Below are 22,112 nucleotides of genomic sequence, written 5' to 3' on the forward strand. Positions count from 1 at the left end.
GTTTCATGAGGAACGCACATTTTTCCACCGATTCTGCCCTGGAGGGAGCCGGCACCAGGCTGGGGAGCAGGGACAGGGCCCGCTCAGCGCCGTCACCCGGGACGCGAATTACAGACGGGCACTCGGCTACACGACATCCTCGGCGAAGACGAGGCGGGTCCCGCAGCCCTCAGACGAGCGCCGCAGGCCTCGGGGCGGGCCGCTCCCAGGGACGCGCCCGGAGCCGCCGCGCTGGGCGGGGAACGCCGACGAGCCCGCACTCGCCGGCCCGGCAGCCGCAGCGGCTCCGCCGCCCGACTCCGCCCCACCCCGCCCCGCCCGCGGTTCCCTCTGCGCGGGCAGGGCCCCGCCGCCACCCGCCGCGGCCCGGGCGCGGTAGGGGGTTCGCCCCGCCGCCGACAAAGCGCGGCCCCGCCCCGCCGCCAGCCGCTCCCCGCCCCCGCGGCGACGCCCAGCTCCCTTCTGGCTTCCACTCGGGCTGTGAGCAGGCACTCCGCCCCGGCGCGGGGAGGGTCCTGGACGCCGGGCGGCGAGTGCGAGGCCGGGCGGCGGCCGCAGCGCCGAGCGACAGCAAGACCCCGTCCGACCGAGCGCGACCCCGGGCCCGCCCCGCAGCGAGGCCTGCCGCCATTTTCTCCTCACGCCCCGCGGCCGGCGCGCGGACGGGCCGCCGGGCCCCAGGTGAGCTCGGGCGGGACGGAGGACGGGAGCCGCGCGGCGGAGAAGTCGGGCCGGGCTGAGCTTTCTCCTCGGGGCCGCGCTGCGGGACGGGCGCTGTCCGGCGGTCCCCGAGCGCAGCTGGGTGCGGGCCGGCCGTCTCCGCGGCCCGTTCCCACCGTAAGGCCGCACCGCACGGTGCCCGCCGCGCCTCCCTCGCGCCGGGGCGCGTCGACGCGGCGCCGCCCGGTTGCCGACGTCCCTTTGTTGCGGCTCCGCGGGGCGGGCGGCTTCTGTCGGCCTCGCGGCGCGGGCCCGGCCAGGTGCGAGCCGCAGGGAGCTCCGGGGCCGCTCTGCGGTCCTGGCCATTCGCCCCCGGCCCGGGCCACCTTTCGGGGAGCGGCCTCCCAGGCCCCGCACTGTGTGACGGCTGAGGGGCGTCCGCCTGGCGGCACGTGTGGGGACGAATAAAGGCGATCTCGGAGCAGGTGCGCCGCAGCCAAAACGCGTTCGCTTGCTCTGTAAGCCGTTCGCGTTCTCCGTTGTGTTGTGTGGAAGCGCTGCGTGCCTGAACGCCGCTCCCCGGCATTGGCTCTGCGCGGTGCTGAAATGCCCAGAAATACAAGGAAGAAGTACTGGAATTCCCAGCCAAGCTCTGTGAGGGCACGTTGCGTGCCGCTGGCCCATTTGGGAGGGATGAAGACAAAGGAGCAATGCTTGTTTGGAGTTTGACAACTCATTTGTATTTCACAACGTCAGACCTTGCTGCAATTGTCATGTGAGTGCAGATGCAATTACATTTTTCCTAAGAAGGGTAACTTAGAGACTATCCCAAACTCACTTTCCAGTTTACAGGCGTTCTCCCAAAGTAGTGTACTTATGTGTCTGTTTACGTTCCTTAGAAAACAATGCGCTTGTGATGCCGTGGGGCAGTTGATGCCGTTGGTTTGTGCTTAGAATACGAGTAAGAGCAGAGCAAGAGTGAAAGCTCTCCCTGGGAAGCATAGAAGTAGATAGGTTACGTTCCAAAGAGCTCAGCTAAAGGGCATCTTGTGCATTGGAAGCAGAGAACAGGTGTGTCAGCTGGGTGGCAGGGGAGCTGGTTGGATTTTTCAGTTTTTCTTGATATTGGTTTATTTAGGAGATGGTTATGGGGACTTAGAAGGGCGACAGATGTTGGAATGGATTGCTATGAAAAGATGGGGTAAGAAAAAAAGGTACTTTGTCAGCAGAGGACACTGAAATTTGCAGCTTTAATACTCCTTTATCATCAGTTATACCTCATGTTAATGCTGTGCTTTGGTTGTTCTTGGTATTAGTGCTAGAGCTGATCAGACTGTGACGCTGTGTTGCCATATGTGCTGGCAGAAAGCAGTGCTGGGGATGGACCAAAGATGCAGCTGAGCTCTAATCTCGAGTTTCCCTGATGTTTGATTTTCATTTATTATTATGTTCACATTGACTGTTAGAAAAACTGACTTACTTCAGTGTCATGTGTAAAACTATATATAGCTGTGATGTCATGGTGGTGTTACAGCACTGCTGATTTTTTTGACAGCGTAACACAGGGGAGTCTGGGCTCATCAGTCTAAAAGAACTTTCTGTTAAGTGAAGAACCTTCTTCAGTAGGTTTACCCTTATTTTCTATCTGCGTGTCTGATGGCAATGTTGCTCTGACACCAAATGCGCGGTGTTTTCATAATCTTGCTGATTTATGAGCTTACTGGTACGTTTCAAACTGTCTTTTGAGGATCAGCATCCAAGCTGCATGTTTGAGTTTTCTTAGCAGGATGCCAGAGGTGCCATTATTCATTCCACGTGAAATGGTGGGGTGCTGGTCATCCTTTATCCAATTTATGTGGGGAATATAAGTAAGGAAAAAGAACTTGAGTTTTAGAACCTATGGAAATAATTCAAGGTAATCTTGAAGGTCTGTATGGTGACTTCCTGCTTAGAGCAGACTCCAATGGATCCAGCAGCAAAGAAAGCTGGGGTGTGGATGTTCCTTGCTTCAAAGAGAGTATTACCCTGAACTGTGCAGATGGTTTCCTGATGGCGAGGCTCAGTACAGGTTTGACTCAGCTTCACTTCGTTATTTGCCAAGGAAGCCATGTAAGTTGTTTCATGTAACCGCCAATGCGATAAAGCAAAGTAAAAGCTAAATGCAAATGTTTTAGATGAGGCTAGGAATGAAGAAGTTAATGCTAAACTCCTGGTTGAATTTGTGTTTATTTCTTTTCCAGTCTGTAAGGATGCAATTGAGTTTTTTTTCTGGGACCAAAAATCCTGACCCGATTGCCAAAAGGAGAAATAAAAATGGTGCTAAAATGTGAGGAAAGAGCATTTCGCTAGAGGTGCTGGCTCTGGGTTTGTCTGCTGTCTGTCCATCTGTTTGCTTTCCTGCAGAAGGGTGCTCTGCAAGCCAGATCTTAATTTTTTCCCTTGACTTCACAGCCAGGAGTGGGTGGGCAGTCCCTGGGTGTGTCTGCCCTGAGCCCATCCAAATTGCAGGTGACTGGGGTGACTGCAATGAGAGTCAAACCCAGCTGCTGTAAGAAGGCCATTTGTGTCTGGCGCAGCCAGGTCTCTGGTGCTCCAGAATAAATTGTGCTGCTATCATCAAATGTGTTCCAACACTCTGGTGAAAACCTCATTGGAAAAAAGTTGGCATGTGGTCATAAGGAGAATGAAGAGGAAAACTCTTTCTTTATGCCTATTTTTTTTCAATTGCTTGAAGTTCAGTAGCCTTGGCTTATCAGTTTCACTGGAGTATTTGTATCTTCTCATCTCTAGGGAGAAATTAGGGTATTGTGACTTTTTACTGTGGATGCTTTGCTCTGTGTGTTCATTTGTTCTTTTGATTGCTTTCATTCTACTTAGCTCATTTCTGGGGATATGGCTTCCTGCTGGGGGCTCATCACTGATACCAGCTTCTTGTTTTTGTATGCTCTCGTAATCCATTTAAGTCATTTTGCAGCTTTGCTCCTGCCAGAAGGTGTGGTTGTGCTGGTTCCACATGTCAGCAGTAGCGCCCCATGCCTCCCAGGCGAGCAGGCAGGTGCTGCGTTGGTGCCTGGCCTTCTGTGGTGCCAGGGGGCAGCTGGAGAGCTCCTCACAGCCTGGGCTGCTCCCAGGCACAAGCTGGTGGAAGAGCTGCCCCAGTGGCAGAGGGGAATGGTGCTGAGGAGGGAGGGGAATGGTGCTGAGGAGGGGCTGGGAGGAGGCAGGTGAGTGAATGGGGGGCTCCAGCAGTCAGCGGCTGAACTGGGCTGTCTTGGATTTGCAGAGTGAGATTGTTCATGAAGCATGCAGGCAGAAATAGGTGTCCTTTTAGAGGGATAACAGAAAGCTTTGGTTAAACCTCCATTTATAGCTTCAAAAAAGGGCTGAGGTGTGAGCTTGCTGTGCTTTTTAGCGTGCTTCACTTTTTGTATGTGTTTCTAACAAATCTGGTTTTAAGTTTATACGTAAGATGTCTAGATAGAACGTAGTAGCTGGGGAATTCATATGCCCTTTGAACTTCTCTGAAAGGCGAATAGTGAGGTGCAATTTCACATATAGTTCTTTTACTGCACTGGGATTGGTGTCTTGGTAGACTGGTTTCTCTGGACCCTATCTATTCATAGAGAAGAAATGTAAAGGTGTGGAGTTAGTCTTATTGGAGGCCTTTTAACCAACATCTTGAATAAACGAAACTTGGAAGTTGATTTTTATTTTTGTAATGCTACAGTGTTCTGTCCTGTAAAACGATGGAAGAAATCTGAGTAGTCAACAGTTGGTAAGCAAACAAAAAGATATTGATCATCACAGAAATTCTCTCTTTCCTTTCAGGCTGCCATCATGACGGCTGAAGAAACAGTGAATGTTAAAGAAGCTGAAATAATTAAACTGATACTAGATTTTCTGAACTCAAGGAAGCTTCATATCAGTATGCTGGCGCTTGAGAAAGAAAGCGGGGTCATTAATGGCCTGTTTTCAGATGACATGCTGTTCTTAAGGTAGGCCTTTCTCCTGTGCTTCAGTACCATGTGTATGAAAGGATGCTGTTGGACTATGATTCCATGGGCAGCTCCATGACATTAAGGGGGAGTTCTTGTCTTGTTCTTCTGTTTCCTCATCCCAGTTGTGTGGTCCAGCCCTGTTCTGTGTTTCATCTCTGAAGTTAACAAATGAACAACTTAATGTAAATGACTAAGCATCCACGTAGGCTCTAGAGTTAGGTTTGTTTGTTTGTTTTCTTGTTTATTCACATGTTCATTCATTTTGACTTAGTTATTTTCCTGGCATGCTAATGAATTTAAAGTCGGAAGGAGTCTTAACACGTGTCAGTGTCAGCAAGGGCTAAGTTGGGCAAAGCACCTGAGCAGGAGATGGGAGAGCAAGATCTTCTAGCAGCAGTGATCTGTTGTTATCTGCTTATTATGTCACGTGGAAATGAGCATGTCCTTGATTGGTTCCAGATACAAATAAAATATTCTTATAGTCTACTAGTACTAAGATCTGGGATGAGGTACCTGCGGTCATGGAGGCATGGAAGTTTGTGTCATTTACCATTAGTAGTACTGTCCTCTGAATTATTAAAAGCAGTTACTGTAGATGCAGTGTAATACTTCAGCGTTGTGGTCTCCTATGACATGAAATATCATGTGGGTATTTAAATTATTTCATGTTTGCAGAAGGTTATTATCTGGTTATTCTTAATATGTAAATACATAAATTACTGAACAGATTTTCTCATGTAGCTTCTCTTCCAGTGAGATTACAGGTACTGGGATAAAATGAAAGAACTAAAGAGATTGAAATTAGTAGTAATACTTGTTTGTTTCATTCTTAGTTAATTCAGACTATGCAACTCATGAGGAATGCAGCCTTTCCTTCTAGAGCTGGACTTTTAGGGAGTATGGTGTGCATTGGGAGTTGAAGTAATCCACTTGTGCAACATAGCACACTATTCACATAGCATAGTTATTTCCAAGCTGTTGCTTTTATATTCTTAATATAGGTGCTCTGCACCCCTTTGTATAAGAATAGGTCCAACAGTATTTATACAGTTAAAATTAACATATTTTTAAGTCCGCTTCAATTCAGCAGTGTCTTCCTTGAATAAATGTATTTAATTAAAATTTCTTACTTGAAGAATACTCAGTAAGAATTACAAGTGAAGCAGGAAACACAGGACCATTTAATCTTCATTGATATGTCTTCAAAAGCATCAGTATTTGTACCTGCATGAATTTTTTTTTACACAATGCTGAGATTTGTGTTTTACTGTATCGATCATTTTAACATATGTGCAAAGCATTAATTTTTCCAAACAGATTGATCAACTGTTTTACGTTTAAATATCCAGCTGTCATTTAAGTGTATAGCTTTCTAAGCTGGTTGCTTACAAAGAAGGATAATGTGCTTGTCTGGTGAAATGAAAGCAGTGTCTTTGTTTTTCTCTTATTAGGCAGTTGATTCTTGATGGTCAGTGGGATGAGGTTCTTCAATTTATTCAGCCTCTCGAATGTATGGAAAAATTCGACAAGAAAAGGTAGAATAGAGTATATATGTCTCTGTGTATGAGTTACATTGTCCTTGGGAGTGGTTGTGAGAAATATAAGAAATTAAATATTCTTTATGGGAACAGTAGGTTTCAGTTTTTGACTGTTTTGTGTGTGTGTGTGTGTGTGTGTGTGTGTGTGTCCTGTATGCAGTTCCTGATTGCATGTGGATGTGTTATTTATACTTGAAGTTAAAAAGCCTCGTGCACAGAGGGTGTAATGGGCTTTCATTTGCTTTACATCTTCGGAATGCAGTGCTGCATCTTGAAATGTTCTTTTACATTTGGATGTGCTTTTATTTAAGAAACAAGTGTGCTTGCTTTACTTTTTTTATCCCCTTATGACCCTTCAAATACTTTTAATGTGTTATTTTTGAAAGCAGTGATTGAAGAAGAACACGTCCTGCTAAAATTTTGTGGTTACAACTCTGTTAAACTTTGATCAGAGTTTCTTAACACAGTCACTTCTATCCCTAAATCAAAAAATAGCTGTAAAATACTTTGCTTGTTTCTAAAAGAATATTGAACTACTGGGTCGAGATGGGTAATATTTCACTACTTGCCTGCAGATTTCGTTACATAATTATGAAGCAGAAGTTCTTGGAGGCCTTATGTGTAAACAATGCAATGTCAGCAGAAGACGAGCCTCAGCATGTAAGATCTGTCTTTGTTTGGGGAATTTTATATTGGCAAGAAACTTATTCACGTGGTTTAATTAAAAGAAAAACCAATGCTCCCAGACTGAATACCCAAATTCTATCTATTACCAAATGGTTTCATAAATAATGGACAAACTAATTGGTGTCCTTTGGAAGCGAATGTGATCCTCAGGTCTCAAATAGAATTTTATATGCAAGGGTTACTTGAAAAGTGGCAGTATAGATCAGTGACCGTATGTCATCTTTTGGTCTTGAAATTCACTTTAGGCCATTATGCTAAAGAGCAGTGCTTTGTTTTCAGGAGGGCTCTGAGGCAGGCCTGAAAATCAGGGAAATTTATTGTCAGAGTCAGGTCCAAATGAGAGATGAAATTGATCTTAACCTTCTTTTCTGTTGCTTTTAAAGAGGAAAAGATGCTGTTGTTTCTTTGATGGCAACAGATGCAGTCACAAAGGACTGACTGAATTAAATAAGCAAACAGAAGGAGCTGTAACTTAGATTTTCATATGGAGACATGAATGGCAAATTCAAGTGACAGAAAAGGCCTGCTGTCTGTGGACTTAATCAGAGTTTCATTTGTGTTTGTGATACAGTAGTAGTAATTTTCTAACACAAAGATTATCAAATGGAAAAAAAAAAAAGGATTCCAGTAGTTCTCAGACAACTGATTTTGTTTTGAGAACTGAGTTAACTTGAATTCTCTCTCATTACATATACTACAGAGTCTTTTCTTGACAGTGTAGACAAAGCTTGAAGTAAGTGCTGTAAAGGGATCACACACTTCTGTAATCAGTCTGTCTGTACACAGTTATTAGATAATGGTATAGGAGAAGATGGTCAAATCCATTTCTTATTTTTGTGCTGAATGTTACCAGATGTGGAAGCATTTGAGGGTGAAAGGCTTGTACGTTGAGAATGTGCTAGGGAACAGAGGTAGGATGTTACTGATTTTGTTTTTATTTTTTTAAAGAATCTTTTAAACTAAAGATACTGAGTTAGGTGTATTTAACATGTTTTTCTGACTTTTTTTTTTCAACAAGCTTTCTATTAAAAGCCATGTAGTCATAGGTGTTATCTGTGGAGGTTAACTTTTTTAACTTCTTTTTTAACTCTTTTTAACTTCTTTTAATGCTTTCCTGATCGGAAAACAGAAAACATTAATATAAAAGACAAATGAAATTTGCTAATAACTGGAAACTAGAGAAATATGCCACTTTTTATAATTATGCTGATATCTTTCCATAAGCTTGGGGGGGAAAAATATATGTATATAGAGTTGGCCCTGAGAATGGAAGTAACCTTCTGTTCTATAATAGAATTGAAGCTGTTTAGCTGCAGATGTGAAGTTTTAAGCCTGCAAAATCTGCGGTGATGTGAAAGTTCCACAGGTCTGTAGAAAGTAAGAGCAGGAATGGGGCAGAAGGTGGAGATTTCAGGAAGTATAAACATCCAGGAATTTGACTCTGTAAATGCATTTGCATCAGCAATTTTGGACTTAAAACAGCGTGTGCTATTTTGGTTAAATAGAAACAGTAATATTAATAAAGGAATGGTAGTGGAAAAATCCTGCCACTGCACATTCTTCTTCTGCTAACTATAGAAACACGCGTACTATGAGCTACTCTGCTGATTTGAACATTTCTGTAGCTGGAATTCACCATGCGAGAGGCTGTGCAGTGCCTACATGCGTTAGAAGAATATTGCCCCTCTAAGGAAGACTACAGCAAACTCTGCTTGCTGCTCACGTTGCCTCGTTTGACCAACCATGCAGAATTCAAAGACTGGAATCCCAGCACGGCGCGGGTGCACTGCTTTGAAGAAGCTTGTGTCATGGTGGCAGAGTTCATTCCCGCTGATAGGAAACTGAGCGAGGCTGGTTTCAAAGCAAGTAACAATCGTTTATTTCAGCTTGTAATGAAGGGGTTGCTTTATGAATGTTGTGTGGAGTTCTGTCAGAGTAAAGCAACAGGAGAAGAAATTACAGAAAGTGAAGTATTGCTGGGCATCGATCTCTTATGTGGTAATGGGTGTGATGATTTGGACCTTAGCTTGTTATCGTGGCTACAGAACCTGCCAGCTACTGTTTTTTCCTGTGCTTTTGAACAGAAGATGCTTAATATTCATGTTGATAAACTCCTCAAGCCTACAAAAGCTGCATATGCTGATCTTTTGACACCTCTTATTAGCAAACTTTCTCCATACCCATCCTCCCCAATGAGGCGGCCTCAGTCAGCCGATGCTTACATGACCCGCTCCTTAAACCCCGCCTTAGACGGGCTGTCCTGTGGGTTAACAAATCATGAGAAGCGTGTCACAGACCTCGGGACCAAAACTTCTCCCATGTCGCACTCCTTTGCTAATTTCCATTACCCTGGAGTACAGAATCTCAGCCGAAGTCTTATGCTGGAGAACACCGAGTGTCACAGCATTTTTGAGGAGTCACCTGAGCGGTAAGTGCAACTGCAGTTTTTTGCTTAGGTTAAAATTACACGTGTCGTATTTCTGGACGTAAGTGCAATGTTGAAACTTACCTTGGTTGTTTAGTGGCTGGTTAAGTAAAACTCAGTGGACGAGGGGTTTTTATTCCCCGTGCATTTATGATTAAAATCAGATTTTCGTATTTGCTTGTGAGCCTTTTGGGTTCAGGCAGGATTTTCTTGAAGTTTAGGTGTACAGAAAATGGAAGTTACAGCTTATATAGTTTATATTTGTATATAAATCCAAATTTATGTTCTGATTATGTAATAGAGGTTGTGTTACTAATTTGAATTTTTTCCTCACCGATAAATATATGCTGTTTGTGAGATGGCTGTAACTCCATCTTTGTTATTCTCAGTGTCTGTAAACTTGGGTCACGATACTGCAAATAACTAAATATGCTCAATGTTTCTCTTGAAAAGAGTTATTGCCGTTTCTGAATGATCTGGTTTAATGTTTGATTTTACCATCCTCTTCATAGCTGCAGTTTGTAGATTGCTTAACTCCTATAGCTTTTACTCTAGAATGTTACTTCTCTCTTCTTACCAGTGGACTTTCTGCTCATATCTTTTCTCAATTACACTTCTTTTTCATGTTGCTCTGAGAAGTGATACTCCTGTGGAGCCACAGCATCCCATTGGCAGCGAGGCATTGTCCCAGAGTTTAGTTCTAGAGAATGAGCCAGTCACTGGAGCACAGACTCAGGGATCGGCCAAACAAGAGAAAAATGAGGTACTGGCTGTTCTGAAACATATAATATGAAAAATAATGAAGCCTTTGGAGCTGTGTTCTGATATGTTCATAATTTGCTTTTTGTGTTGAGAACTTCATGCATGACAGTGAATTGTTTGCAGTCTTGGTGGCTTTTTAATGAGATGTTAACAAATCAAATTACAATATTGCATTTTGTATAAGACACTTCTTTTTTCATTGTAAAGCATTCTGCTGTCAGTTAAGTCTGTAGCGCACCCAGTGAACCTGGGTGCATTCTCACCTTAGTGTTGCTAAACTATTGCATGTAACTTAAATTTTGCAGAGCTCTAAATCAGCAATGTTAGATTAAACAGTGCTTAAGAATCCTTTTAGTGTTTTAGCCAGGAATCTAGAGGGTAGCTTGCAGTGTTAGTGTTACTGTCAACTTTCAGGGGCCATTGTATGTAATTAGTCTAGAGCACAGATAATGAATATCAAATCCCTGTTAAACGTATCTTTGCTGTCCAGAATCCAGTAGCATAACCTCTTTATTTAAAAAAACAAAAGAGTTTGAAAGCTTTGGGCCTTGACTTTTTTCCTGTCCTGTAATGGCAATATGGGGAAGGTGAAATAGCAGTTTAGTAGGAAGGGATGAACAGTTACCCATTCTTTTTGCTTTCCACCATTCTAAATATCTGCCTCTGAGTTCGGTAACAATGTATTCTTACCTGAATATTTGTACTAAGTGTTTGAGTGAAGAAATAACATCCAGTTGTTTGTTTGGTTTGTAGACTCCAGTTTGATTTTCTTAAGTAAACTTTTGACATCTCTACAGTACTGAAAACCAGTCCAGTCTTAACAGGGCTAGTTTAGTGTAGACTCTGGGTGATTGAGTGGGGCAATGGGGCTGTGAGGGGATTAACAGAATCCTCTAAATGTGAGGACTTGGCTCCACTCAAGGACTTTGCTGAGTAACCTCTTTGCTGCAGTGACATGATTTATGTGGGCTGGGAATAAGGAAAGGGAAAGAGGAAAGAGCTTAGCTAGGCACATGGCAGAGCAGTCCTCAAAAGTCAGAAGACCATGGCAGAGTTTATGGGGGAGAACGAAGGCAGGAGATGTAACTGTAAGTGAAGATGTTGGTTGGACTGTTATACACAAGTGAAAAACAAAGTAATATCCAGTCCAGTTTCTTCATGTTTGGTTTTGTTTGTGTTACTGCTGTGTTATCTGCGTGAATGAGAAATTCTTTCATGTCTCCTTAGTTCTTATTGGTGTTGTTCTTGGAAAGACTGATTTTAAAAGCCAGGTTTTATACTACAGAGCATCTATGCAACATGTTTAGGTTTTGGATTCTATATCATTGTCACTCAGACTAAAGGACCCAGGATTGCAGCAAATAAGTACTAGTTATGAAAAAAAAATATGCTCCAGGGTATGCCTGTTGTTTGTAAGGATGCTAACTCGGCAGTTTGGAAATGGACCATGTATTTGAAATAGTTGGAATGCTTCTTAAGCTTTCAAAGATAATTTCCAAGTTCTCATCTTGAGGAAACCTAACAAGTATGAAGAACTTTTTTACCTACTGCTACTACTACATTTTTTTTTTTTCTTTCAGTTGGTAAAAATATTGTTTTATTTTTCAGAAAATGCACGTCATTGTTAATACTTCGATCTTGGACTGAAGTGCTTCAGGCTTTGTGTGTTTCACTGTTCTTTTTGAACTTGTTCTCAGCTGGTTTTGATGGTGACATTTGGAGCTAGCAACAGAGGCAGGGAGTGCAGAAAGCAGGAAGTCCTTGGGAGCTAGTGGCAGGGAGTGAGTGCAGAAGGCAGGGAGTAGTGGGGGAAGCTAAAGAGACAACATAAATGTGAAGAGACAATGTAAAAGGAAGCTGAAGTATTTGTTTTGCCTAGAGGTGCTACATCCTATTTTTTAATGTTGATCGCTGGGAGATAGGAATCTGTTCTGCAGACTGATTGCAGAGAGGTATCAACACAGCAGAAGATACTGAAATGATATTGAAAATATGAATTGGAATTTGGAATGTAGCTTGTTTAGTGGTTTTTCTTTTATTTTCATCTTTTGATGACCTGTTTGTTTTGATGTTAATTACTGCTTTGGAAGTAGCAGTCTTGTCCTAAAATAAGCACGAAGGCAGCGCTCCAATACTAACAGCACGGTAAGGCAGGGATTTCCTTCTTTAGTAAGGAACTTGTATTTAGTTTTAGGGAAAATGAAAGTACTGCTGACCTTTTGATGCCTGTAACGAACTAGTGAACAAGAGAGTGAGTATTTAGCTTAAATTCTGCAAGTAACTATTCTTATTTTTCTAAGCTTCGTGATTCAACAGAGCAGTTTCAAGAATACTACAGACAAAGGCTACGTTACCAGCAGCACTTAGAACAAAAAGAGCAACAGCGGCAGTTATATCAGCAGATGTTGCTGGAAGGTGGTGTAAATCAAGAAGATGGACCTGACCAGCAACAGAATCTTACTGAGCAGTTTCTTAACAGGTTGGGGATATCTGTTACTCTTCTCCTTTTCTCTCTAGCCACTTGCATAACTGCAAGTTCGCATGTTAACCTAGTTTTGTTTTCTCTTTTTTTGTTGTTGTCTTTTAACTAGGTCTATCCAGAAGCTAGGAGAATTAAATATAGGTATGGACAGTCTTGGAAATGATGTGCAAACACTTAGCCAGCAATGCAATGGGAGCAAAGGGAATGCATCTACCAGTCTAGCAAGTAACGTTACATCAGGTGCTGCTCAGAGGATGCCGACTGATGGCCAAAGTGTTAGCACAAGCACTCCTCGAAAGCATGGATCAGCTAATCAAATACCCTTTCCTGAAGAGTCACCTGTGCAGGGGAATCAAATGTAAGTTATTTGATACCTGCTTAAGACTGGAAATTCCTTTCTCTTACCACTGTGGAAATAGCGGTTTGTATCTACTTATCAATACCAAACAGATTTGTTGTTTGAGTTGGGGGTATATGGTTGGTGACCTGTTGTCTAGGTATTTTTATACGAATTTTAAAATAAATTCTTGACTTAGGAGAAATGGTGGTTATTTGTGATGGCTTCTATTTTATGTTTAATTTTGATTTCAGACCTCTTATTCCATATTAATTGTGTAATTAACGTTTATTTTGTAATTCTACTAAGCTTCTGAAATACAAAATAAATGGGGTAGCTACTGGATTTTCTGTGTAAAATAAATGCTAACCTAGAAGCAGAAACTGTTTTGCCATGTATGTGTTGTGTGTGTTATAGCATGAAAGAAAATATTTTTATTTCTTTAATTTTTGACTTGTTTGATGCCTGGAGCTGTCCAAAAAATGACAATCTCTTGTAAAAATAGTATGTTAATGATAAGGAGTTAGACATGTGATGTAAGTTCTCAGTGTGACTGCAGCTTTAGTCCAGAAATGCTTACAAACAAACAAATCTCCTTCCTTTTTTTTTTTCTTTCTGTTGTGCATTTCAACTCTTAATCAAATCGAAACAGTGTGTCAGAACATGCTGTCGCTCAGCCACAGTTGGAGGACTCTTCAGGGAATCTAAATAGGACAAGAGGTGATGAGGTGAGTTTTCTTACTCTCTTGTACAGTGTATGATTTCACAAGATTCAGTGCTTGATCCTATGTGACATTCTCTCATTGTTAATAGATGGTTAGACTGAATGTAATACTTAGTGTCACAGAACAATTGAGGGTGGATGGGACTTTTGAAAAACGAGTCCACAACAGCTGCTCAAGGGAAGTTCAGTGGCAGTAGATTGCTCAGGGCCAGTTCAAGTGGAGTTTTATGCATTGAAAAGTATTAAGACTACAGCCTCTGTAGGCAGCCTGTTTCCATGCTTGACTACTCTGTGTGTTCTGTTTAAAACAACAGACATAGTTAAATGTAACTTGCTGTATTTCTATTTGTGCTCATTGCCTCTTGCCCTGTGCTGAGTACCACTGCTCTGTCTTCTTTACTTCTCCTGTCAGGTTTTTATACTCATTGATTAAATCCACTGACCCCAGCCTCCTTCAAGCCCTTCTCTTCTGGAACAGTCCCAACCCCCTCAGTCTCTTTGCACAAGGAAAGCTCCACTGCCTTGGTCATCTTAGTGGAGCCAAGCACTGGTCATGGTACTCTAGATGTCAAATGTGAAAGTATGGCACAAGTAGTTCTGAGCAGCAGCTCAGTTGGTAGCTTTGCTCCCCTTACGAGTTTCACCTGGACTAGATGTGTATTTGTAGAAATAAATTGTAATAGCAGACTTAGGAGTTGGCTGTTAAGGAAGATAGTTGTTGGTGTCCTGGGGGGAGGATGAGAAATGTTAATCTAACGTCAGCTTAGGAGTGAATTGTAGTAATGAATTTTCTGAAGAATGTCATTCAGTGACCAGGAATAAACATTGTTTTTCCAAATTCTGAATTTAGTCTGGTCCTCTGCTTTCTAGTACATTTTTCAGAGTAACTTATAACCATTATTTCAACAATCAAGCCTACTTTCCAACTGGTTTTGCTTTAAGAACCTAATTTGACTGTCATCATTCTGTGTAGGATGACAAATCAAAAAAGCAGTTCATTTGCATTAATACTCTAGAAGACACACAAGCTGTCAGAGCTGTTGCCTTTCATCCCAGTGGAAGTTTATATGCTGTTGGCTCCAACTCCAAAACCTTGCGAGTGTGTGCCTACCCAGAGGTAATTGACCCAAGGTAAGAAAGACTGTAACTTTATTTTCCTGTGTGATAGTATTTCTTTCTCCAGTAGCTACTGATACCTGTATGTTTCATTCCTTTATTTTGCTGTTGTAAGTAGTGCAATCGTCATTACAATCTTGAACTGCCAAACCAAAACAATCTGAAGTATTTATGTGTTTGTGGACAAGTTTTTGCTCTTCCATTACATGCTAGATACATTGCTGTGCAACAACTTTTCCTTATAAAAGTGTTATTTTGCTTTAGTGGGCGGGCCCTGGAAGTAAATACTGCCATCTCAATCATCATCTCCTTGCCTCTGCTCCAATAACATGATTTTCTTGGAGCAGAGGGGAAGCACAGGTATCTAAAACCTGACAGTTTCAGAAGGAGTTACAAGGACGCACAGTTTAGGATTTGTGTTCAGGCTTCTAAAGTGTTCAGTAGGTAATCTGAATATTTCCACCAATTCTCTCCCCTTAAACATAGTACAGTAGATCAGTAAGTAGCCTTTGTAGTTAACTGGTCAAAAAGTCTTTGAAGTTTAATTCCAAAATACTTATTGACAGTGCATCAGCTAACTCCACATGGTGCTGTTTCATAGTCAGTGCAGACTGATTTGCTGGGCTTGAAGCCCAGATATTCTCTCCTTGGTTGGTAAACAGTGCCAGCGTTTCTAGTAGGACAGGCAATTCACTATCATTAGTGATTAGTCTCTCCTCACACAACTTACTGTTCTAAATGTTGGGAAAGATTAGATTGACTCTGCAGCATTGGTCTCTTGTGAGAAGTGCATGCATCTGTTCTGACAAGAGACATAATGTGTATGGGTATCAAAGGAATGCAGAGACTTTATTCATTTGAACATGTACTTGTGCATCTTAACTGGTCTTTTGCTTTGCTCAGTCTGCCAAAAACTTTCCATCGTGGGATTTTCAAGTCAGCAAAGAAATGTTTTGAAACACAATCTTTGTAACAGTCTGACTCCAGACAGACAATGGTTGGTTTTTGCAAAAAATCTATTTCTGTGAATGCAAACTGAGTGGTCCTGGTTTTGTTTTGTTGTTTTTTTTTCCTCTGTTCTGTTCTTATCAGGTGTCAACAGTATGTTTTTCAAATTCCTCAGTTGTGATTAAATTTGCTGAGTTTCTGTTGTTGATGTTACTGCAGTGAATGTTGATGTTGGATACAGCAATACTGTATATTAAGCACTGGACTATTTCCTGCTAGAGGAGCAGGAATTCCTCAGTTGAAAGAGAGGGAATGTACTTAAATTGGACTGTTTTTTTACTTCTGCTGTGTGTAAAGCTGATCTAGTTTCTTCCCTTTGATTATGCGGTGTGTATATTATATACGCACACACGCATATATATATATATATATAGGTGCTAGAAAGGCTGGGTTTTGTTTGTTTTTTTTCTTACTACTTTTAATGGACAAAGAAGATTCTTAAAGCAACTTTCTTTTGCTTCTTTCTCAAGCAGGGTTAACATGTAGGAAGCAGTTTATTTACAGAGCACATAAATTTCCTTACAAATAAAAAGAAAGCACTTCTTTTTTGCTGTCTTTCAGTGCTTATAATACTCCTAAGCAACCAGTAGTTCGCTTCAAAAGGAATAAGCATCATAAAGGATCGATCTACTGTGTGGCCTGGAGTCCCTGTGGACAGTTGCTGGCTACTGGTTCTAATGATAAATATGTGAAAGTACTGCCTTTTAATGCTGAAACATGCAATGCAACAGGTAGAGTGTGTGTGTGTGCGCATGTGTAAAGAAGTAATTTTAGATTATTCGTCCACTACTTAAGACCATTTAAATTATTTAGGTTATGTAGTTGAGTTCTGCTGTAATTTCTCTAATACGTGAATGAATGTAGTCCCTTTTTCTACCTATTGTCACTGTGTTCTTTGTTAAGAAAATGGACACTGAGGCTGTTGTTTAGGGAGTATCTTTGCGTTTTAATTAAGTTTGGATGCTTGGGTTGGTTTTATTTTTTTGTTTGTTAGTTTGCTTTCATTTTGTCTTTGATCTGGAGATTCAGTGGCATTGTGCTGCCATCTGAAATTTGTTTTCAAATACTGGTAAATAGCTGAATGTTCTTACCAGCTCCAGTCTGTAAGAATTGCCAGTAGAAGTTTATTTCCAAATTGAGTTATCTTTTCCTCGCCTACTTCTGTTGTCATCTCTTTCTCTGTAGAAATCTGGTATTTCTTTTACACAAATACTACTTTCTTTGCCTTGCCCTTACAGCCATTATTCTGACTGTGGCTGTATTTTATTTTGAACTCGGCTGACTTGTCTTGTTGGATTTTAGTTATCCTTTCCTCCTGGCAGAGAAAACCTTTTTGTATTTGTGTTACTTCACCACAATTCACAAAAAGAAATAATTGTACTATGTAAATCTTGCCCGGAATTGCCTGTGGAGATGATCTCTGTATATTTTTTTGCTATACGTTAGGAATGGTAGGAATCTCAAGCAACACCCAATGAAAATAGCATTAGTGAGGGTTTTACTTGAGCTTAGTATTTATAGTTCTATTGAAAGTATACGTTTATCATAGATCGTATGCTGCCATTGCCTGAAGTAACTTGTGTTGTCACTATAACTGCTTTAAAGATTGCAGCACTGACTGCTAAACCAAATATGCCTCATATTCTTTTTATTATTGCTTTTGTTACGGCAGGTCCAGATTTGGAGTTCAGCATGCATGATGGGACAATCAGAGATCTTGCTTTTATGGAAGGACCAGAAAGTGGTGGTGCTATCTTAATAAGTGCTGGAGCAGGGGACTGTAATATATATACAACAGACTGTCAGAGGGGGCAAGGTCTGCATGCTTTAAGTGGTCACACAGGTAAGCTGTTACTTCCATATTGCATTTCAAAAGTCTGTATTAGATTCATGTAGCAGTTGTTTTTGAAATGTCATCTTTGAGTTTTCCTTTGAGCAAGAATTCAATTATCCCTAGACTGCTCTGGTGATAGTGGGGAAGGGTGGTTGTTTTTGTGTTTCAGATATTTTTGTTTGACAGTTCTTTTTGTTGGTTTCTTTGTGTCTGATTGGTTTGTTGGGTTTTGGTTTGTTTTTTTTTTTTCTTTAAATATCCTGTTAACTTGTTGGCAGAAGTGCATACTTTGTTGCAGAAAAGGTGCAGTGCTCAGTATTCCTTTATACTATTATTTCAGAACCTGCAGCTATTCTTCAGGATCATTTAATTTCTGAATGCAAAAATATCATTGGAAATGTAACATTTCATTGTTTGATTAATTATGCTGAATCCTTTTTTTTTCCACAGGTCATATTTTAGCACTTTATACGTGGAGTGGCTGGATGATCGCATCTGGATCCCAAGACAAGACTGTAAGATTCTGGGATCTGAGAGTACCAAGTTGTGTTCGTGTTGTGGGAACAACGTTTCATGGAACAGGCAAGACTGGCTTCCACGCCTTTGCTCATTCTTGCATTAAAACAGAGGTCTTAATAGAAAGCATGAGGGTGTAATTTGTTTCTTTCCTTAAAAATAAACAAGCACTTGAAACATTGGTGGCTACTTTGCCTTGTGAAATTCAAACATGTCTCTGAAGTAGTTCAGAATAACACAAGACACATGAGCTGTTTCAGGAAAAAAAAAAGTAAGTTAGCATTCTATACTTTTACGTAGAACCATCGAGTATCTTGAGTGGAACACACCCACAAGATCAAGCTCAAATCCTGGCTCCAGTGGGACCACCCAAAACTCAAACCCTATGTTTGAGAGCGTTGTCCCAGCCACTCTTAAACTCCAGTAACTTGGAGCTGTGACTACTGCACTGGGCAGCCTGTTTGATGCCCACCACCTGCTGGTGCCAGAACTCTTCTTTGATCCCCACCTACCCTCCTTTGATGCAACTCCACATTGTTCCCTTCATCTCTGTTGCTGTCACAGAGGGCAGAGAATAGCACTGCCCCTGTACTCCCTGTGAGAGCTGCAGCTGCTGTGAGGCCTCCCCTCAGCCTTTGCTCTGGTTGAGCAAACCGTGGACCTATCTCAGCTGCTCTCATATGTCTTGTCCTCCAGACCTGGATTCCCCACGTTTGTAGCCCTCCTTTGGATGCTCTCTAATAGTTGTGTGTCTGTATGTGGTGGTGTCAAATCCTGCACACAGGTGGCCACCAGTAATGGGTGATGTAATGGAAATGTGTTTGTAGTAATGATAGAAACCGTACCCAGGAGAAGCTCCTTTGCAACTGCAAAAGAGGGAGAGAAACCAGGAGTTTTCCAAAGTTGCAAACCCAATAATGCCTGGACAGACACACCAATTCTGTCAGTGATCACTATCATGATCCTGGCTGGCTACAAGTGATAACATTCCCATTTTGTCATTTGCTTAAATACAATGGCTTGTATTTTTCTCCTGTAGGAAGTGCTGTAGCCTCAGTAGCTGTTGATCCTAGCGGTCGTCTCCTGGCTACAGGACAAGAGGACTCCAGCTGCATGTTGTATGATATTCGAGGAGGGCGAATGGTCCAAAGCTATCATCCTCACGCAAGTGATGTTCGTTCTGTGCGCTTCTCTCCAGGGGCTCACTACTTGCTCACAGGATCTTATGACATGAAAATAAAGGTGACAGACTTGCAAGGTAACATACAAAAGATGCTAGGTTATTTTTCAGTTTGTTTTTCTTACAGAGGTTGAATCAAAGATAATGTTTTGGTTTGAAAGAAAAGAATAGAATTTCAAGCGTTTGAAATGTCATCATTTGGTTGGTGAGGGGTAAGAAGCTGATAACGGTAAAAACTATTGAATCCTATTGCTTGAAGAGTTGGCCTTTGCTTTTGCACAGCATTTAGAAAATTTGCCCTTTAAAAAGAAAAACGTAAGTATTGTCATAATTACTGTGAAGAGTTTAGATGTACTTTACACCTTTTCCTAGCACCTTTCCCCAGACTGTTCAGTTGCATGTGTGGTGTGTGTTTGTTTCTCTGTGTTGAAAGGTTCAGTATGCTTCATAAGGTGACATGCACCTGTAAGTTTTATTAAATCATAAAGAGCTGGAATATAAAGTGATGAAATAACTGATGATGTCTGTTCCTCTACTGCAGGAGACCTCACAAAGCAGCTTCCTCTTATGGTGGTAGGAGAGCACAAGGACAAAGTTATTCAATGCAGATGGCATACACAAGATCTTTCCTTCTTGTCATCGTCAGCAGACAGAACTGTAACCCTTTGGACCTACAACGGCTAGAGTGCAACTAAAGGCAACCTATGCAGCTAAAGCACAGAGACCTGAGACTACAGAACTGTAAAAACCAAGTAATAAGAATTAGGCATTCAGAGAGCAGCAGTTGAGTAGGAGAGTATGTTGAAAAGAGACACTTGTCACAGATTTTTCTGGTTTCTAGGAGGTCTTGGTGTTTTTAGTATATTCTTTTGCAGTGCTTTCAGTCTTCCATGTGAACTCATGCTGCTGTGACCTATTGTAGTCTTGTTGCCAAAGTTTGAGAAGAACTTTCATTGTTAGTGTGCACTCTAAGTAACATGAATGATGTGTTTACAGTTTGGTATTAATTGCATTCCTTGGTTTTTGCTTCAGTGAAAATTTTTATAGAGGAACTTCAGTTGATCAGCACTTCCAGTCGGTATCAAAGTAGTTCCATGTACACATAAGATATTCCACTGTTTTTTCAGATTTATTATATTCATCACTTCTTATCAAAAGGTCAGACTTTTTAACATCAACTTTTTTAGTAATGAACTCTGAACTTCAAAGGTGATTAGGTGGTAACCACATCTTGATTATGGTCTTTTCTCTTCATCTAGAGGGGGAAATGTTGCTCTCATTACTACATGACATTGTTTTCAACAAGCTGACATGTTGGAGGGGGGGGAAACAGTAACAGTGAATTTGTTTTTGTAGAAACATAAAATATTTTGCTTTCTGAATGCAACAGAATACCTCTGTGTATAATGTACTGTAGAAGAGAGTGGATTGGCAGCAGTTGTCACAGTGAACTTAATGGCTATCAGTTCTCAAAGTAAAAGGGATACCATTAACACTATAATAGAAACCAGCATGGCTTAAAATGCTATGTCTGCATGATAATTTAAGAATTAAGTAATTTAAATTCCCAGTTCAGAAGCTTATCTGAATTTTATTTCTTGCACTGTTTATGTATGGGAAATTAGTTTTTTTTATTTCTACAGAACTTTAGATTTGAATGTTTATGTATTGTTATATTTTTTCATATTGTACAGTTCCTTTTACTTTTTAAATTTGAACCTTAAGCATTAGGTTATTTATTTGAACTGCAGCTAAGTTTTGGATTCTCTTGATTACTAAATTAAACGTGCACTGTAGCAAAGCATTTTTAACTATCGTATAAAAGTGGAAAGGTAAATATAGAAGTGTATCTGTGCTATAATCTCAATAAAGACCTCCAACACCTGCAGCTACCTTATCTGCTTGAGCTTCTTATGTAATGCCTCAGTGCTACTCAAACTATTGGGCAAGAGCTGGTGCATGCTTAGAATTTGGTCTTTGTACTGTTTCAGAGAACCTGACTGTAGTGGGGTAAGTAGTAACAGACTAGAACTGTGAATTTGACACAGAAGGAGGAGCTGATGCTGCTTTGGAGGAGTGCTCGCAGCTACCAGCTTCTTCACTCCTAAGCTAGCTGTGTGAGATACAGCTTGTGCTGTTAGAGACTGCCCAATTACACATCACTTCGTGTCCTGGATGTCCTGCGAGTCTGCGTTGTCCGTGTGCCTCGTGCTCGTATTTACTGCAAAGCGCCCGGGCTGTGTGAGTTGGGAGCGGAAGGGGGATCTTATATCTTATTTACGAAAGACTGAACCAGTAGGCTGAGCGTGGGGAAGGGAGACGGTAAGCTGGAGTAACAGCAGGGTAAGAATTGCTGCGTCATCTCTCGCAGCGGTGTACGGTTCCGCGCACTCGCTGTTCAGCTTCCGCACGTGCCGGGCGGAGCTGCCGGCTGCCTGCCGCCTTATTGCGGCTCCGCTTCGGTTTCGCCCTGCGGCTGGTTTTCCCGCCTTTCGCCGCACTCCTGCCGCCGTGCGGTGCGCGCGTGCAGCCGCCCCTGAAGTGACCGACGGCGCGCGGCCCTCCCCGCCTCGCCCGCTCTTTGCGCCCTGAGGCGCCGGGCCGCGCCTGCGCGCCTCGGAGCGGGGCTGCGCGGTGGGCAAGGCGGTGTAAGGGGCGGGGAGAAGGCGCGGGCCCTCACTGCCGGCCCGGGGCTGGTGGTGCGGCGAGCGCGGGGCCGAAGGAGCGCGGCGGGGCGGTCTGCGGCGCTCAGGTACGAGGGGCCGCGCGCGGCCCGGTGCGGGCGCGAGGCCGAGCGGTGGCCGTTGGGGCGGTGGCTGCGGCGGCGCCGCTGACGGAAACCGCG

General features: G+C 42.3%; 1 protein-coding gene across 1 annotated transcript; it reads left to right on the top strand.

Moving 5' to 3' along the window:
- Nucleotides 1–632: 632 nt before the first annotated feature.
- On the top strand, nucleotides 633–21,159 carry WDR47 (WD repeat domain 47). Its single transcript, XM_042873776.1, has 15 exons — nucleotides 633–681; nucleotides 4,489–4,655; nucleotides 6,110–6,193; nucleotides 6,772–6,856; nucleotides 8,509–9,311; nucleotides 9,948–10,071; nucleotides 12,371–12,549; nucleotides 12,662–12,910; nucleotides 13,542–13,617; nucleotides 14,587–14,744; nucleotides 16,299–16,468; nucleotides 17,410–17,580; nucleotides 18,022–18,153; nucleotides 19,127–19,345; nucleotides 19,809–21,159. The coding sequence occupies exons 2-15, from the start codon at nucleotides 4,498–4,500 to the stop codon at nucleotides 19,949–19,951; spliced, it is 2,751 nt and encodes a 916-aa protein (XP_042729710.1). The 5' UTR covers nucleotides 633–681; nucleotides 4,489–4,497; the 3' UTR covers nucleotides 19,952–21,159.
- The last annotated feature ends 953 nt before the right edge of the window (nucleotides 21,160–22,112 follow it).

This window comes from Lagopus leucura, unplaced genomic scaffold, assembly GCF_019238085.1.
Source record: "Lagopus leucura isolate 7727_CA_CO unplaced genomic scaffold, USGS_WTPT01 Super-Scaffold_100009, whole genome shotgun sequence".
Taxonomy (NCBI): domain Eukaryota; kingdom Metazoa; phylum Chordata; class Aves; order Galliformes; family Phasianidae; genus Lagopus; species Lagopus leucura.